We start from the raw sequence: 19669 nt of genomic DNA on the forward strand, positions 1-19669 counted from the left end.
ACTTTTGTTCGTATATGTTCGTAAAAAATTGCAATCAAAATGTAATTTGTAAATTGCGTATAGGTTAAAGTGGTGCAACTATTTTAAAATGAAGGTAGCGCACACATTCACCATTTTTCCCGTAATCATAAGTATTACATTTTTTAATCAGTAATCATAATTTCCAGTGAATACAGGTGAAAAGAACAAGAGTAAGATAATTTTGGATGTATGAATTGATGGGTTTTAGGAACTTATGTCCTCAACCTTCAGCTTGCGCTAGATAGTTCGCATTATTACTGGTTCATGATGCTTTAAGGATACGAAAGGCCAAGATATATTTTTAAAAAAGAGCTTATATATCATTTAACAGACATACAAGACAACAATACAATGCTCCTCAAGATGATGAGTACAAATACTATTACAAGACATCACATAAGATAAGTGTGTGGCTTCCAATAGAAATGGAGTATGTCATCGTTGAAGCACCTTATTTATTCATCAATACTCATAACCAAAGACTTCAACCGCATACTTAAGCGCATGGGCTTCCCTGAGTTTATAAGAAGACAAATAAAAGCATTAGAAATAGGGTAAGGTTAACAAATTAGTTGTTACGTGTCTAGCTGGATAGTTTAGCCTTAATTACAATTAAATTAGCATCATAGGAAATTTTCTCTTAAAGATGTTGGGTACTAAAACAAAGCCGGTTGTATTAAAACAAGGCAATTAGGATATACCTCATTGACGAATATTCCAGTGGACTCGAGGTAGTTGTTGTGCCTTCCGAAAAATCCAACAATAGGACCTCTAATTGGGCTGGAGAAGAGAAACTGCGTGGACAGTCAATACCGTTTCCTTGTCCGTATGGTCCATATCCTGATGGGCATAGGTTGGTGTGTATCTTGAGTGTACCAATAAGGCATTCATTGTTCTGGTACTTGTAGTTTCCGTATGTTCCAGAAATTTGTGTGATGAATTCACCACACTTGAGCACGATCTATATAAATGCATGGAAAGTAAGAAAAAGAGGAAATTAGTAATATTCTTGGAAACACAAGAAGCTAGATAAAAATTTATTTTACAATTATAAGATTGATGATATTGTAATGTGATCCTAATCAGACTATTATGAATATATACCGATGAAAAAAATTATTTTCTCATCTTTTTTCTGTTTTATATTTTCAATACTTCGTCTATTAAAATTCACGTAATTGCAAGATCAAAACTGTCTTGAATATTATGATTGTGTACCAACCCTGGACTCGTTTCCGCTATTGCCACCAAACATTTTGGTTTCAGTTCCCCCACATGGCTTAGATATGACGAACCCAAGGGCGTCGACAATGTACCCACTCCTTATGATAACTTCTTTGATCTGTTCACATTCTTTGAGTATCATGCAGTAGTTTTCTGGCAATTGTGAACCATAAGGACCGTACTTGGCAACAATTTGGTTCTGCCAAAACACAATATAAAGTAAAGATACATATTACAATATGGACAAACATTTAAATATTAATTAATGACTAATCGGGAATGGGCCGGGTAAATAGATTAATGAACGATGCATAGAAGAATGAGAAAGACTAGCAAATTAATTTAGCAACTACTCACCTTGGCGATTGCTTGAGCCATTTTGTTAGCTTAGAGAGTTGATGGAGCTTGTTATGTAGTAAGTTTTGATGGTAAGTGTGTTGTGGTGTGCTATAGTTGAGGAGGATATATTGACTTGTATTTATACATGAAGAGGTTAGGGGACTTAATGCTGCATGCGTGATGATTATTACCCAGTTGGATCATGATTCATGAAGAACATATTCCGTTGGTCATCATGCATCTGATGCTTTCCACTTACTTATTCGTTGGCGCACTGAGTTATTCCATTATGGTTCAAGTTGCACATTTGCGCTAAGATTGTTTCAGATCATTATCTGGTTTTATCAGATTGTTCGTGCTAAACTCGCGGATCTAGATTTTGTTTAATTTCTATAGCGTAATTTGAATAAGTATTGTGAGAACTAAATAAGGTTGGACGGTGGTACTAGGTTGAGTTTTACTGTTTTAGTTAATTTGCTTAATCTTCTACTAGACTAGAGCATAGACCACTACTTCCCCACTAGGAGCATAAACCAAGAAGGAACTTAACGAGGACCGACTGCCACGTACATAATTACTGATGTTACAACTTACAGGAATACACTTATTCTGAAGCGTTCAAAAAACGGTGAATTCTGTATGACGAATAATTTTCTCGAATGCTTAATTAGTTCTCATCTAGAAATTTGAACATAACATCCACCATCTTCGAATATTTGCAAACATATATAACAATAAACTAATAAAATTAATTTTATTCGCAGAGTCGAAAGATGTGCGTTGAGTGTCGATAGAAGATAAGAATCAATTCGTCTAAAAATAAAAAGAGGAATTGAGGTCATGCCCACCATCTCTCTACAATACCTCTTCATGTGGCGGGTGCTGAGCAGAAGAGCATATCATTCCCACATTTTTTTTTATTATCCCTTTGCTTTTTGGATCTTTAAGATGTCACTTTTTGTTGAGGAAAGGCAAGATAATCTACTATAGAATATTGGAGAAGTGGTGAACAGAGAATATTTTTATTTCTCTTATGCTTGACTATCACACATTACAGTAAGCTATATACTTCTTGAAAACAGAATTTTGTGGGAAAAACAACTTCATAGTAATAATATTTCCAGCATTCCACGAATTTTAATTACAATATTCACCTTATTTGGGGTTTCAGATTAATTACAAACAGTTGTTCGGTATTGACTTTTCTCTAACTCTCTCTTCCTCACAAATCATTTTTCTCTTCTTGTGGTTGCATTGGGTTTTCAGAGTATAATTCTTGTATGAGAATATAAAAATAATTTGTTGTAATTATTGTTAAACCAATATGTAATCCATGTTGGCTAAATTGTAACCATTTATTCTCTTGTGGCCCGTGGGTCAATTTTCGAAAATAATTCATTTTCAAATCAAAGGATCGTGTAATATCATAAAAAAGGATTACATTGAAAACTATTTTTGTTTGATATGCTTAAAGAATTGATTTAATTATATTGGATCAGGGTGGGTAAGCACTTAAAAGGATCAAAGTTATAGATTTTAGTCGCCCACTTTTTATAAATTAGGATTATAAATAAAGATCACCATCCTTTCAACTAATATTTACACATATGTTTTGTTGTCGGAGTTTGAAATTCATTACTCACATAGAGATTAAAATTGTAATATGTATGTAAGATCTTGATAGGTTTATTTTAAATTTCAATATCTTTTTTTTTTTAACTATACAGTTGAAAAATAATAAGGATCAAAATTAAAGTTGTGCAATAAAGACCTATAAAACTTTTTCTAATAATAGAGTACTATGGGACTATGTATCAATAGACCTAATTTATGTTGAAATAGAAAGCCAAATGAGATGGAAAAGAAGACAATATTAAGAGCAGAGCGAGAGACGTGCATCAGTGCATGCATGGGAGTGGAGGAAAATAACTGATATTAATATTTTTGACGTGGAAAGTAAATTGTGTTACTGAATTGGCCGACAAGCTGGATCTCTAATACTACAAGACAGAAATTGCCAGTAGCATACATAATGGGTACATGGTTCTCGAACTAACTCTCCACTCTCTCTCATGTATTCTCTCTCTTCAAGCTACTCTCAAGAACTATATCTAAAAACACCCAACAATAATAAAACTCTTTAATGAGTTCTTCATTCAACTTTTTATTGTTTGGTGGTCCCTATATCAATAAATGAACCTCATTTCATTATGATCAAAGTTCTATAAATTAAGTTTTTTCATGTAAATTAAATATAATTACAAAAAAAAATATCTTTTTCATAATTTATGCAATGGTGGATTTCTTTTAAAAAATTATTTTGAATGCTAATATTTAATTTCTTAAATTAAAAAAAGATAGTAGATCATTTGTGCATGAAATAATCCAAATATAGGCTCATTTTATATTTAAAAGAAAATTATAGAGTTGGAAAAAATAATTATTACCATCTTTTGTTTTATTTTTATAAAAAATATCATTAAATGGTTGCAAGAAGAAAAGAAAACTTAAGTTATTGCAATAGTATGTGGGCCCATATATTGGAGAATCATCTCCTTTCAACGCAATGTATCTCCCCCAACAACCACTTTTCAAAGTGTCTCCATGAGAGACACCAAGAGGCCTAGACGCACCCAAGATCCCATTACTGGGTAAGAAGTGACTCTCTATTCTCTCTCCTTGGAGAGATAGCAAGAGAACTAGCTGGAGAACCCATTGTACATTACAAATTACAAGTAACCAATTAACCATGCATGTGGTTTTGCTGTTAATTTCATAACTTTAGCATATTATTAATACTATTTTCATATCCTACTGAAAAATGCCCTTATCATATTATAGTTCATTATACTGTACCCCTTCAATTTTCATTATTCTAACTATTTACTGTGGATCCAAAATCAAGAAAAGTGCAAAAATGGACCATTTCAAAAGAAAATGTAAGTTTACTATTTATTTTAACAGAGATATACAACTTACTGAATAGATTGTGTACGAGGAACAAGGTGATTAAAGTATTGTAAAACTTTTCCACGATAAAACAAAGTTAAAATGGATATAACATTACGAAATAGAAGACGAGTGGTGGTTGGTTAATGAAATTGGAGGACATAAGTTTGCCTACTTATAAAACATCTTGTCGTACTTCCTCTTAAATCTCTTAGCTTAATGTTGCATCTCTATTGTATAATTAATGGTTGAGATTGAGACCTATATCAAATATTTGGCCATAGTTGAAAACCATAACATTAATTTTCCTTAGAGAAAAGGATCTTAAGTATAAGCGATGTTTCCAAAATGATCTTAACTACGAGTAGCAACTACTTGGAAACAAAGTAGTAATATACTGCATTTGTGGTATAGTATAGATTTACCATTTGACAATAATCATGCTTAGTTAATGTACAACTATGACTATAAATATCTATGAAAAATTATTAGTAATGGTTAACATTTTGGAAACATACATTAAGACAAAATCAATAGCATATTAAATAACTTTTGTTCGTATATGTTCGTTAAAAAATTGCAATCAAAATGTAATTTGTAAATTGCGTATAGGTTAAAGTGGTGCAACTATTTAAAATGAAGGTAGCGCACACATTCACCATTTTTCCGGTAATCATAAGTATTTATCATTTTTTTAATCAGTAATCATAATTCCAGTGAATACAGGTGAAAAGAACAAGAGTAAGATAATTTTGGATGTATGAATTTGATGGGTTTTAGGAACTTATGTCCTCAACCTTCAGCTTGCGCTAGATAGTTCGCATTATTACTGGTTCATGATGCTTTAAGGATACGAAAGGCCAAGATATATTTTTAAAAAAGAGCTTATATATCATTTAACAGACATACAAGACAACAATACAATGCTCCTCAAGATGATGAGTACAATCACTATTACAAGACATCACATAAGATAAGTGTGTGGCTTCCAATAGGAAATGGAGTATGTCATCGTTGAAGCACCTTATTTATTCATCAATACTCATAACCAAAGACTTCAACCGCATACTTAAGCGCATGGGCTTCCCTGAGTTTCATAAGAAGACAAATAAAAGCATTAGAAATAGGGTAAGGTTAACAAATTAGTTGTTACGTGTCTAGCTGGATAGTTTAGCCTTAATTACAATTAAATTAGCATCATAGGAAATTTTCTCTTAAAGATGTTGGGTACTAAACAAAGCCGGTTGTATTAAAACAAGGCAATTAGGATATACCTCATTGACGAATATTCCAGTGGACTCGAGGTAGTTGTTGTGCCTTCCGAAAAATCCAACAATAGGACCTCTAATTGGGCTGGAGAAGAGAAACTGCGTGACAGTCAATACCGTTTCCTTGTCCGTATGGTCCATATCCTGATGGGCATAGGTTGGTGTGTATCTTGAGTGTACCATAAGGCATTCATTGTTCTGGTACTTGTAGTTTCCGTATGTTCCAGAAATTTGTGTGATGAATTCACCACACTTGAGCACGATCTATATAAATGCATGGAAAGTAAGAAAAAGAGGAAATTAGTAATATTCTTGGAAACACAAGAAGCTAGATAAAAATTTATTTTACAATTATTAAGATTGATGATATTGTAATGTGATCCTAATCAGACTATTATGAATATATACCGATGAAAAAAATTATTTTCTCATCTTTTTCTGTTTTATATTTTCAATACTTCGTCTATTAAAATTACGTAATTGCAAGATCAAAACTGTCTTTAATATTATGATTGTGTACCAACCCTGGACTCGTTTCCGCTATTGCCACCAAACATTTTGGTTTCAGTTCCCCCACATGGCTTAGATATGACGAACCCAAGGGCGTCGACAATGTACCCACTCCTTATGATAACTTCTTTGATCTGTTCACATTCTTTGAGTATCATGCAGTAGTTTTCTGGCAATTGTGAACCAAGGACCGTACTTGGCAACAATTTGGTTTCTGCCAAAACACAATATAAAGTAAAGATACATATTATAATATGGACAAACATTTAAATATTAATTAATGACTAATCGGGAATGGGCCGGGTAAATAGATTATGAACGATGCATAGAGAATGAGAAAGACTAGCAAATTAATTAGCAACTACTCACCTTGGCGATTGCTTGAGCCATTTTGTTAGCTTAGAGAGTTGATGGAGCTTGTTATGTAGTAAGTTTGATGGTAAGTGTGTTGTGTGTGCTATAGTTGAGGAGGATATATTGACTTGATTTATACATGAAGAGGTTAGGGGACTTATGCTGCATGCGTGATGATTATTACCCAGTTGATCATGATTCATGAAGAACATATTCCGTTGGTCCATCATGCATCTGATGCTTTCCACTTACTTATTCGTTGGCGCACTGAGTTATTCCATTATGGTTCAAGTTGCACATTTTGCGCTAAGATTGTTTCAGATCATTATCTGGTTTTATCAGATTGTTCGTGCTAAACTCGCGGATCTAGATTTTGTTTAATTTCTATAGCGTAATTTGAAAAGTATTGTGAGAACTAAATAAGGTTGGACGGTGGTACTAGGTTGAGTTTTACTGTTTTAGTTAATTTGCTTAATCTTCTACTAGACTAGAGCATAGACCACTACTTCCCCACTAGGAGCATAAACCAAGAAGGAACTTAACGAGGACCGACTGCCACGTACATAATTACTGATGTTACAACTTACAGGAATACACTTATTCTGAAGCGTTCAAAAAACGGTGAATTCTGTATGACGAATAATTTTCTCGAATGCTTAATTAGTTCTCATCTAGAAATTTGAACATAACATCCACCATCTTCGAATATTTGCAAACAATATAACAATAAACTAATAAATTTAATTTTATTCGCAGAGTCGAAAGATGTGCGTCGAGTGTCGATAGAAGATAAGAATCAATTCGTCTAAAAATAAAAAGAGGAATTGAGGTCATACCCACCATCTCTCTACAATACCTTCTTCATGTGGCGGGTGCTGAGCAGAAGAGCATATCATTCCCTACATTTTTTTATTAACTTATCCCTTTGCTTTTTCAGGATCTTTAAGATGTCACTTTTTGTTGAGGAAAGGCAAGATAATCTACTATAGAATATTGGAGAAGTGGTGAACAGAGAATATTTTTATTTCTCTTATGCTTGACTATCACACATTACAGTAAGCTATATACTTCTTGAAAAACAGAATTTTGTGGGAAAAACAACTTCATAGTAATAATATTTCCCCAGTTCCACGAATTTTAATTACAATATTCACCTTATTTGGGGTTTCAGATTAATTACAAACGGTTGTTCGGTATTGACTTTTCTCTAACTCTCTCTTCCTCACAAAGATCATTTTTCTCTTCTTGTGGTTGCATTGGGTTTTCACGAGTATAATTCTTGTATGAGAATATAAAAATAATTTGTTGTAATTATTGTTAACCAATATGTAATCCATGTTGGCTAAATTGTAACCATTTATTCTCTTGTGCCCGTGGGTCAATTTTCGAAAATAATTCATTTTCAAATCAAAGGATCGTATAATATCATAAAAAAGGATTACATTGAAAACTATTTTTGTTTGATATGCTTAAAGAATTGATTTAATTATATTGGATCAGGGTGGGTAAGCACTTAAAAGGATCAAAGTTATTGATTTTAGTCGCCACTTTCTATAAATTAGGATTATAAATAAAGATCACCATCCTTTCAACTAATATTTACACATATGTTTTGTTGTCGGAGTTTGAAATTCATTACTCACATAGAGATTAAAATTGTAATATGTATGTAAGATCTTGATAGGTTTATTTTAAATTTCAATATCTTTTTTTTTAACTATACAGTTAAAAATAATAAGGATCAAAATTAAAGTTGTGCAATAAAGACCTATAAAACTTTTTCTAATAATAGAGTACTATGGGACTATGTATCAATAGACCTAATTTATGTTGAAATAGAAAGCCAAAGTGAGATGGAAAAGAAGACAATATTAAGAGCAGAGCGAGAGACGTGCATCAGTGCATGCATGGGAGTGGAGGAAAATAACTGATATTAATATTTTTGACGTGGAAAGTAAATTGTGTTACTGAATTGGCCGACAAGCTGGATCTCTAATACTACAAGACAGAAATTGCCAGTAGCATACATAATGGGTACATGGTTCTCGAACTAACTCTCCACTCTCTCTCATGTATTTTCTCTCTTCAAGCTACTCTCAAGAACTATATCTAAAAACACCCAACAATAATAAAACTCTTTAAAGAGCTCTTCATTCAACTTTTTATTGTTTGGTGGTCTCCTATATCAATAAATGAACCTCATTTCATTATGATCAAAGTTCTATAAATTAAGTTTTTTCATGTAAATTAAATATAATTACAAAAAAAAGTATCTTTTTCATAATTTATGCAATGTGGATTTTCTTTAAAAAAATTATTTTGAATGCTAATATTTAATTTCTTAAATTAAAAAAAGATAGTAGATCATTTTGTGCATGAAATATATCCAAAATTAGGCTCATTTTATATTTAAAGAAAAATTATAGTAGTTGGAAAAAATAATTATTACCATCTTTTGTTTTATTTTTATAAAAAATATCATTAAATGGTTGCAAGAAGAAAAGAAAACTTAAGTTATTGCAATAGTATGTGGGCCCCATATATTGGAGAATCATCTCTCCTTCAACGCAATGGTATCTCCCCAACAACCACTTTTCAAAGTGTCTCCATGGAGAGACACCCAAGAGGCCTAGACACACCCAAGATCCCCATTACTGGGTAAGAAGTGACTCTCTATTTTCTCTCTCCTTGGAGAGATAGCAAGAGAACTAGCTGGAGAACCCATTGTACATTACAAATTACAAGTAACCAATTAACCATGCATTTGGTTTTGCTGTTAACTTCATAACTTTAGCATATTAATTAATAGTATTTTCATTTCCTACTGAAAAATGCCCTTATCATATTTATAGTTCATTATACTGTACCCCCTTCAATTTTCATTGTTCTAACTATTTATTGTGGATCCAAAATCAAGAAAAGTGCAAAAATGGACCACTCCAAAAGAAAGTGTAGGTTTACTATATTTATTTTAACAGAGATATACAACTTACTGAATAGATTGTGTACGAGGAACAAGGTGTTAAAGTATTGAAAACTTTTTCCACGATAAAACAAAGTATAAATGGATATAACATTACGAAATAGAAGACGAGTGGTGGGTTGGTTAATGAAATTGGAGGACATAAGTTTGCCTACTTATAAAACATTTGTCGTACTTCCTCTTAAATCTCTTAGCTTAATGTTGCATCTCTATTGTATAATTAATGGTTGAGATTGAGACCTATATCAAATATTTGGCCATAGTTGAAAACCATAACATTAATTTTCCTTAGAGAAAAGGATCTTAAGTATAAGCGATGTTTCCAAAATGATCTTAACTACGAGTAGCAACTACTTGAAACAAAGTAGTAATATACTGCATTTGTGGTATAGTATAGCTGTACCACTTTGACAATAATCATGCTTAGTTAATGTACAACTATGACTATAAATATCTATGAAAAATTTATTAGTAATGGTTAACATTTTGGAAACATACATTAAGACAAAATCAATAGCATATCAAATAACTTTTGTTCGTATATGTTCGTTAAAAAATGCAATCAAAATGTAATTTGTAAATTGCGTATAGGTTAAAGTGGTGCAACTATTTTAAAATGAAGGTAGCGCACACATTCACCATTTTTCCCGGTAATCATAAGTATTTATCATTTTTTTAATCAGTAATCATAATTTCCAGTGAATACAGGTGAAAAGAACAAGAGTAAGATAATTTTGGATGTATGAATTTGATGGGTTTTAGGAACTTATGTCCTCAACCTTCAGCTTGCGCTAGATAGTTCGCATTATTACTGGTTCATGATGCTTTAAGGATACGAAAGGCCAAGATATATTTTTAAAAAGAGCTTATATATCATTTAACAGACATACAAGACAACAATACAATGCTCCTCAAGATGATGAGTACAAATCACTATTACAAGACATCACATAAGATAAGTGTGTGGCTTCCAATAGGAAATGGAGTATGTCATCGTTGAAGCACCTTATTTATTCATCAATACTCATAACCAAAGACTTCAACCGCATACTTAAGCGCATGGGCTTCCCTGAGTTTCATAAGAAGACAAATAAAAGCATTAGAAATAGGGTAAGGTTAACAAATTAGTTGTTACGTGTCTAGCTGGATAGTTTAGCCTTAATTACAATTAAATTAGCATCATAGGAAATTTTCTCTTAAAGATGTTGGGTACTAAAACAAAGCCGGTTGTATTAAAACAAGGCAATTAGGATATACCTCATTGACGAATATTCCAGTGGACTCGAGGTAGTTGTTGTGCCTTCCGAAAAATCCAACAATAGGACCTCTAATTGGGGCTGGAGAAGAGAAACTGCGTGGACAGTCAATACCGTTTCCTTGTCCGTATGGTCCATATCCTGATGGGCATAGGTTGGTGTGTATCTTGAGTGTACCAATAAGGCATTCATTGTTCTGGTACTTGTAGTTTCCGTATGTTCCAGAAATTTGTGTGATGAATTCACCACACTTGAGCACGATCTATATAAATGCATGGAAAGTAAGAAAAAGAGGAAATTAGTAATATTCTTGGAAACACAAGAAGCTAGATAAAAATTTATTTTACAATTATAAGATTGATGATATTGTAATGTGATCCTAATCAGACTATTATGAATATATACCGATGAAAAAATTATTTTCTCATCTTTTTTCTGTTTTATATTTTCAATACTTCGTCTATTAAAATTGACGTAATTGCAAGATCAAAACTGTCTTTAATATTATGATTGTGTACCAACCCTGGACTCGTTTCCGCTATTGCCACCAAACATTTTGGTTTCAGTTCCCCCACATGGCTTAGATATGACGAACCCAAGGGCGTCGACAATGTACCCACTCCTTATGATAACTTCTTTGATCTGTTCACATTCTTTGAGTATCATGCAGTAGTTTTCTGGCAATTGTGAACCATAAGGACCGTACTTGGCAACAATTTGGTTCTGCCAAAACACAATATAAAGTAAAGATACATATTACAATATGGACAAACATTTAAATATTAATTAATGACTAATCGGGAATGGGCCGGGTAAATAGATTATGAACGATGCATAGAGAATGAGAAAGACTAGCGTATTAATTAGCAACTACTCACCTTGGCGATTGCTTGAGCCATTTTGTTAGCTTAGAGAGTTGATGGAGCTTGTTATGTAGTAAGTTTGATGGTAAGTGTGTTGTGGTGTGCTATAGTTGAGGAGGATATATTGACTTGTATTTATACATGAAGAGGTTAGGGGACTTATGCTGCATGCGTGATGATTATTACCCAGTTGGATCATGATTCATGAAGAACATATTCCGTTGGTCCATCATGCATCTGATGCTTTCCACTTACTTATTCGTTGGCGCACTGAGTTATTCCATTATGGTTCAAGTTGCACATTTGCGCTAAGATTGTTTCAGATCATTATCTGGTTTTATCAGATTGTTCGTGCTAAACTCGCGGATCTAGATTTTGTTTAATTTCTATAGCGTAATTTGAATAAGTATTGTGAGAACTAAATAAGGTTGGACGGTGGTACTAGGTTGAGTTTTACTGTTTTAGTTAATTTGCTTAATCTTCTACTAGACTAGAGCATAGACCACTACTTCCCCACTAGGAGCATAAACCAAGAAGGAACTTAACGAGGACCGACTGCCACGTACATAATTACTGATGTTACAACTTACAGGAATACACTATTCTGAAGCGTTCAAAAAACGGTGAATTCTGTATGACGAATAATTTTCTCGAATGCTTAATTAGTTCTCATCTAGAAATTTGAACATAACATCCACCATCTTCGAATATTTGCAAACAATATAAAATAAACTAATAAAATTAATTTTATTCGCAGAGTCGAAAGATGTGCGTTGAGTGTCGATAGAAGATAAGAATCAATTCGTCTAAAAATAAAAAGAGGAATTGAGGTCATGCCCACCATCTCTCTACAATAACTTCTTCATGTGGCGGGTGCTGAGCAGAAGAGCATATCATTCCCTACATTTTTTTATTAACTTATCCCTTTGCTTTTTCAGGATCTTTAAGATGTCACTTTTTGTTGAGGAAAGGCAAGATAATCTACTATAGAATATTGGAGAAGTGGTGAACAGAGAATATTTTTATTTCTCTTATGCTTGACTATCACACATTACAGTAAGCTATATACTTCTTGAAAAACAGAATTTTGTGGGAAAAACAACTTCATAGTAATAATATTTCCCAGTTCCACGAATTTTAATTACAATATTCACCTTATTTATGGGGTTTCAGATTAATTACAAACGGTTGTTCGGTATTGACTTTTCTCTAACTCTCTCTTCCTCACAAAGATCATTTTTCTCTTCTTGTGGTTGCATTGGGTTTTCACGAGTATAATTCTTGTATGAGAATATAAAATAATTTGTTGTAATTATTGTTAACCAATATGTAATCCATGTTGGCTAAATTGTAACCATTTATTCTCTTGTGGCCCGTGGGGTCAATTTTCGAAAATAATTCATTTTCAAATCAAAGGATCGTGTAATATCATAAAAAAGGATTACATTGAAAACTATTTTTGTTTGATATGCTTAAAGAATTGATTTAATTATATTGGATCAGGGTGGGTGAAGCACTTAAAAGGATCAAAAATATAGATTTTAGTCGCCCACTTTTTATAAATTAGGATTATAAATAAAGATCACCATCCTTTCTACTAATATTTACACATATGTTTTGTTGTCGGAGTTTGAAATTCATTTCATTACTCACATAGAGATTAAAATTGTAATATGTATGTAAGATGGTGCGACTTATTTACAAGAACGGAGATGGGACTGCTCCTATATTTCTTTTCTATATGATATATGACTTATTTGCTTCACGTAGCTTATAAAATATAATTGAATCACTTTGATTGTAGGCATGTTAGAGGGGCATGCAATATTGCGGTGATAGATCTAGATGGGATGCAAACTTAATTGGATTATTTATATATATATATATATATATATATATATATATATATATACATATATATATATATATATATATACATATATATATATATATATATATATATATATATATATATAGGGTTGGGATTCGGTGAGAATAGGTCTTTATGTGAGAACATTTTTTTATATGAGAATGAATCTCATCCGTAGGTTACCAAGAGAATCAAGAAAACGACATTGAGCAACTAAGCCTGCAAAGTTATGAGAAAATATCATAGTGACCATGTATTATATCATAATAACCCATCTATCACATGTTTAAAGAAATTAATCAAGAAAAAAAATATTATTTACTATTTCCATATCATGGTGATCCTCTGCTATATCATAGTGACCCTCTGCTGTATCATAGTAACCAACACAACCCTCTGCTATATGTCATAATAACCCTCTATTGTATCATAGTAACCAACACAACCCTCTGCTATATATTATAGTGACCCTCTGCTGTATCATAGTAACCAACACAATTTCTAGAAAAAATAGTGTGGAATCAGCAAATAATCGAACTAAAACTTTGAATAACTAAAACTCCATGAACGACGATACAGAGGAGAGAGAAAGAGAAGATAGAGAGAGAAAAAAGTAGCGTGAAAGGGGTGGGGGAAGGAGGGGGTAAGGGTTAAACTAAATTACGAAAATGTCGTTACTCATAAGTGTATTTAGGATGGTTAGATTAGATTAAATTAGATCCAAAGGTCCATATTTGTTCTCACATAAAAAATGTTCTCACATAGAGGAGGTGTTCTCACAAGAGCCCTTATATATATATATATATATACTAGCATTTTTTGCACGCGATGCGTGCTTGAATTCTTTTCAAGACAGAAACTCGATTTTTTTCGACTTATGTAAAAGTCAAAATTTAAACATTAGACATACAAAGTATAATTATTTTTAGTTGCAAAATTTAAGTAGTTTAGTCTCTGTCACTTAAAGTCTCTCACCAGTCTTTTTTTTTTTTTTTTTATACTTTTCAAGGTCAAAATTCTATGAACAAAATAGAAATTTTATTGAATTTATCTATTATTTCTAATATTATAATTTTTTAGTTGATTTTTAATTAAGTACACTACTTCATATATTGTGAAGAAAATGGACACTTGGATTTCAAGTCAAATTTTTGTGAATATGTATTGACGTTGTAGTGTATTGGTGGTAGTTTGTAAGTTAATTTTTTGGTTTTTGTAAACTTTCATCATTTGAGTGATTTGTATAATGTAAATTACGCAATTCTATGATTTAAGTTGACTTGTGAGTGATTTTTATAATTTTTTATTTCCAATATTTTTATTTGAATCACCTTTTGGTTTGTAAGTGGATTTGTAATTTAGAAAGGAAAAGGAGTAAAATAGTCTCTTTATTCGAGGACACCATAGCCCCCCTTCCCTTATATAATAGAGATATGTTGTACTTTAATTCTTGAATGATATTTTACATAAACCTTTTTACCTTGATAATTAATCGCTATTATATAATAGAAAGAGATAGGTCCAAATATATGTAAAAGTTTCATTATATATAGGAAACACTATGAAAAAGTAAATTTTTTTTCTTGAACTTCTAAATTATATATGATTCCACTACAAATACACCTCAGTTTTTTTTTATTGTCTAACTACTAAATTATGTTTGCACACATTGATATTTAAAATTTTTCATCATTTCAATTTTTGTCCTTTTCTAAATTTTAACACTTTGAGCTTTAATTGTATTTGAAATAAAATTTTGACTTTTTTTCATACACAATTTAATATTGGATTTTTTTTTGAACAAAAATCGTTAGCTTTCGCAAATTAATTTAGTTTTTTTTTGAAAATGAATTTTTGCAAAAATTGTTTGCAAAAAGTTTGATATTGTTTAGTTTTTCAAAATTTATTTCTGAACATGGACTTTTTGCAAAAGTTATGGGAATTTTTTTTAAATATTGGCATTTTTTTTAGAAAAAACTAAATTTATTTTATATGAAAATGAATTAAATTTAAGTCTGATTGTATAAAATCCCTTTTGAACTCATTGTTGTCATCTCCATTTTTTTAACTACATAATAGTCAACTATTTTGCTATTGTTTATTTCAACTAATGTTAAATAATTTTGAAGGTTAAAAGAATTATGTACCTTTTTGGAAGTTCGCAAATTGCCGATGGATGAATGTGTGATATCGCTGTCAAAATCTTATATTATGCTTTTCTCAAATTTGTGTTTATAGGTAACTTTTGTGAGTATGTAATTGTGAATGGTTCTTGAGAACAGTGATTTGTAAGTAAATTTTTGTAGTAAATGTTTTTGTATGTATTGACGTTCTAGGTTATTAGTTTTACTTTGTATGTTAATTTTAAGTTTTAATAAAGTTTCCAGATTATTTGATTGCATGATTTTCATAACATGATTTTCTTAATTAATTGTATGAGTGATTTTTAAAGTTGCTTCTTTTATGTGATTTGTGAGTGAGTGTTGTAAATTAATTTTCGGTAGTTTTTTTGTTGATTCCTGATTTTAATTTTGAGATTGCTTTTGTAATTAAGAAAGGAAAGGGGGGCAAAATAGTCAGTTCAAAAGAGGACACCGTCGCTCCCCCTTCCCTTATATAATAGAGATTTGTGTTTATAGGTAACTTTTGTGAGTATGTAATTGTGAATGGTTCTTGAACACAGTGATTTGTAAGTAAATTTTTGTAGTAAATGTTTTTGTATGTATTGACGTTCTAGGTTATTAGTTTTACTTTGTATGTTTATTTTAAGTTTTAATAAAGTTTCCTGATTATTTGATTGCGTGATTTTTATAACATGATTTTCTTAATTAATTGTATGAGTGATTTGTAAAGTTTCTTCTTTTATGTGATTTGTGAGTGAGTGTTGTAAATTAATTTTCGGTAGTTTTTTTTGTTGAGTCCCGATTTTAATATTGAGATTGCTTTTGTAATTTAGAAAAGGAAGGGGGCAAAATCGTCAGTTCAAAAGAGGACACCGTAGCTCCCCCCTTCCCTTATATAATAGAGATATATATTCTGGCGAAACCTATTAAAATACATGTTTGGAAGATCGTACGTAGAATGAACTATTTTACGGTTCATTATCTCTTTGAAGTTTATAAGCTTACATGTTTTTAGTGTGCGGCAACTTTTCATGGAAGTTGTAGAACATATATAAGGACGGATACCGATGACTTTAGATAAGGAACTTTTGAGCTGATGATAACACCAATCAATAACTTACCCATAACATATACTCCAAATAATATCGAAAAAAAAAGGTAATTCAAGCAATCAAGCTCATTCATAGAAACTAGCAATTCTACACTACTACATTTTTAATCAAAGGCAATGGCTAAAATATGCTAGTGCAACGCATTATTATATACCGTTGCAGTAGGATTATCTAATGCAACGGTTTTTGTGAAACTAGTTGTGTAGATTGGGCTACTGCAACGGCTCTGCCGTTGCCGTTGCAATAGACATAGTTATGGCAACGGCTATAGTCATTTATTTAGTATAGTACTCGAACTTGGCGCAATATTTTGGCTTTCCCTCAATATTTTTTCACCAAATTTCAAAAGTTTTATCTCCCAAATTCTTAGCTTTCCCTCAATTTTATTTTGCCAAAAAATTAAGGAAAGAAAACTCTAACCTCCCATATCTCCCATATTCATCGTTTCTACTGATGTACAGTGCTCCAAAAATTCGAACCTCAATATTTTCCCCCAAATTATACCAATTTTCGTATGTACTTCACTCAATCAACTGTTATGGTCTGCGAAATAGGCGAAATTTTCAATCCTAAATGCAATTGTTAGGGTTTGCAATTGAGGGGAGCAAGGGTGTGCGATTTTTGAGATTGAGGCGAGCAAGGATTGCGAGCAAGGATTGCGAGCAAGATCTAGATTGTTCGGGTTGTGATTGAGTCGAGATTGTTACTGCGATTTTTGAGATTGAGGGGAGCAAGGTTGCGATTTTCAACCCAGAAAAGAGGCGAGCGAAATTCTTCAACCCAGATTTGCGATTTTAAACACGGTATCTTCCATTTTTTTTTTAAAGTTTATTTATTTTTCCAGATTTTCAGAATTGATTTTTTTATTACAAATTGCAAATTAGAGTTTTGAGTAATGCTAATAGAAATTTGCCTCTCAAAAATATAAATGTTTACTTCATATATGTCAAGATTTATTGCATACATAATTAAGGAAATTAAATGGATCAAAAAAAAATTTAAGGAAATCAAGGAAAAGGTGCAAGACTGCAAGTAGGGAACGTTATTATATCTAAAATGATGCGAAGAGAAAGAAATTGCATAATTATATCGTGGCACATGATATAAAGGCCCTAAGGTCATGCAAATGAGTTTTAGCTAGATTAAGTGAAGTTTTCTTAATATAATCTCATGCACATAAGTAAATTAAAGCTATGTGTAGCTTATGGTATACATAAATTTCTTTTGTTGTGGACTTGTGGTAAAAAAAGACCATATAGATTAAGGACATGTCTAGCTTCAATTGTTGAATGGTATTAATATAATATACCTTATAAACGATATTAAATAATTATAGAGATAGAGAGAAAAAAGATTAATTTGTGGCTTTCTCCATACACTTCTAGCAATAGATTGTGGTATGGTTTATTAACGATTTAATTAATGACTACTTATAGAGATAGAGAGAAAAAAATTCAATTTGTGGTTTTCTCCTTACACTTCTAGCAATGGATTATGGTATGGTATACGATATAATTAATGACTAATTATAGAGATAGAGAGAAAAAAATATAACTTTGTGGCTTTCTCTTTACACTTCTAGCAATAGATTATGATATGGAATACGATACGACATAGTATTTAAAAAAAATCAATTTAGTAAATTCCTATTGGACGACACTTTTATAATCTAAACCTTAGTTGTCCTTATTATCGTTTTTTAGAAATGTAGATCAATCTATATTCTAAAGTGCAAAAGGTACATCAGATTAAGGAAATTACCTGTTTTTAACTCTTCTTATTTTTAACTTAAAAGTAGGAATATTCTACAAAGTCATTTTATCAAGTTTCCCAACACCTATACTTTCTGTTATGTCAAATATGTTGTGTTAGAGGCAAAATAATCAAGCAGTTGGATCATCCTGTTATAACTAATTGAATCAGTGACGTTGGTTCTTATGATTATATTAGAAGCATGATGAAGTATGTAACATATAGGTGCTCTAAAGTTTGAATTATACAGTAATGTTTGAAAGATTAGATTGGATAATGTGACATGAAAATCTACAAACAAATAATGCTACTTGAAATTTGTATACAGAGAAAATCAATTCACTCACTTGGATTTCTATTTTTCGGATACACTAGTCTAATGGATAAAAGAAATAAGCAGTGGTGGACGTTTCCTAGATGGAGTGATGAATATGAACAAGGAGCTGATGAGTATATTGAAATGGCTTTTGCTAGCAAGTCACAAGGAAATGAAATTTGTTGCCCATGTAGTTCTTGTCATTTTAGATATTGGCAATATAAGGATGTCGTGAAAGATCATATAATTTGCAACGGTTTTGTTCCAAGAAGAGACAAGTTGTTAGATTTAGGGATGGACATTGAAGGAGAAAGGGCGGTTTTGATCACGACGAGTCACCAAACATGAACGATGATATAGAGGGGTTGTTACATGATACTTTGAGAGAGGGACCAAATGATGAGGCAAAAAAAATTTTTAAAGTTAGTTGAAGAAGGTGAGCAAGAACTTTATCCAGGATGCAAAGGATTTTCTAAACTTTCTTTCACAATTCGACTATTTATATTAAGTGTGACCACAAGTTAAGTAATACAGCAATTGGGAGTTGTTAGAGTTTTTTAGGGATGTGCTACCCGATGCGAAATTGCCTTCATCTTTTAACGAAGCGAAGAATGTGCTGAAAGTTTTAGGTTTGGATTATACTAAGATAGATGCATGTCCCAATGATTGCATGTTGTATTGGGAGGAGCATGCAAATGCAACAAGTTGCCATGTTTGTGAGACTCCTAG

The 19669-nt window shown here is 31.8% G+C and overlaps 2 protein-coding genes across 3 annotated transcripts; both read right to left on the reverse strand.

Moving 5' to 3' along the window:
- Nucleotides 1-319: 319 nt before the first annotated feature.
- LOC125498260 (mannose/glucose-specific lectin-like) lies at nt 320-6773 on the reverse strand. 2 transcript variants are annotated; one of them, XM_048646160.2, is made up of 4 exons: nt 6681-6773; nt 1244-1444; nt 723-982; nt 320-535 (listed from the first exon to the last, which is right to left on the reverse strand). In XM_048646160.2, the coding sequence occupies exons 1-4, from the start codon at nt 6699-6701 to the stop codon at nt 484-486; spliced, it is 534 nt and encodes a 177-aa protein (XP_048502117.1). In that variant the 5' UTR covers nt 6702-6773; the 3' UTR covers nt 320-483. The 2 variants fall into 2 exon arrangements, with proteins under 2 accessions (XP_048502117.1, XP_048502118.1); XM_048646161.2 differs by lacking the exon at nt 6681-6773 and adding an exon at nt 1603-1722.
- Nucleotides 6774-10498: 3725 nt separating this feature from the next.
- Nucleotides 10499-11942, reverse strand: LOC104895164 (mannose/glucose-specific lectin). Its single transcript, XM_010681597.4, has 4 exons — nt 11783-11942; nt 11427-11627; nt 10906-11166; nt 10499-10717 (listed from the first exon to the last, which is right to left on the reverse strand). Exons 1-4 carry the CDS (start codon nt 11801-11803, stop codon nt 10700-10702), a joined length of 501 nt encoding a protein of 166 aa, XP_010679899.2. The 5' UTR covers nt 11804-11942; the 3' UTR covers nt 10499-10699.
- Nucleotides 11943-19669: the final 7727 nt, after the last annotated feature.

This window comes from Beta vulgaris, chromosome 6 (assembly GCF_026745355.1).
Source record: "Beta vulgaris subsp. vulgaris cultivar EL10 chromosome 6, EL10.2, whole genome shotgun sequence".
Classification (NCBI taxonomy): Eukaryota; Viridiplantae; Streptophyta; class Magnoliopsida; order Caryophyllales; family Amaranthaceae; genus Beta; species Beta vulgaris.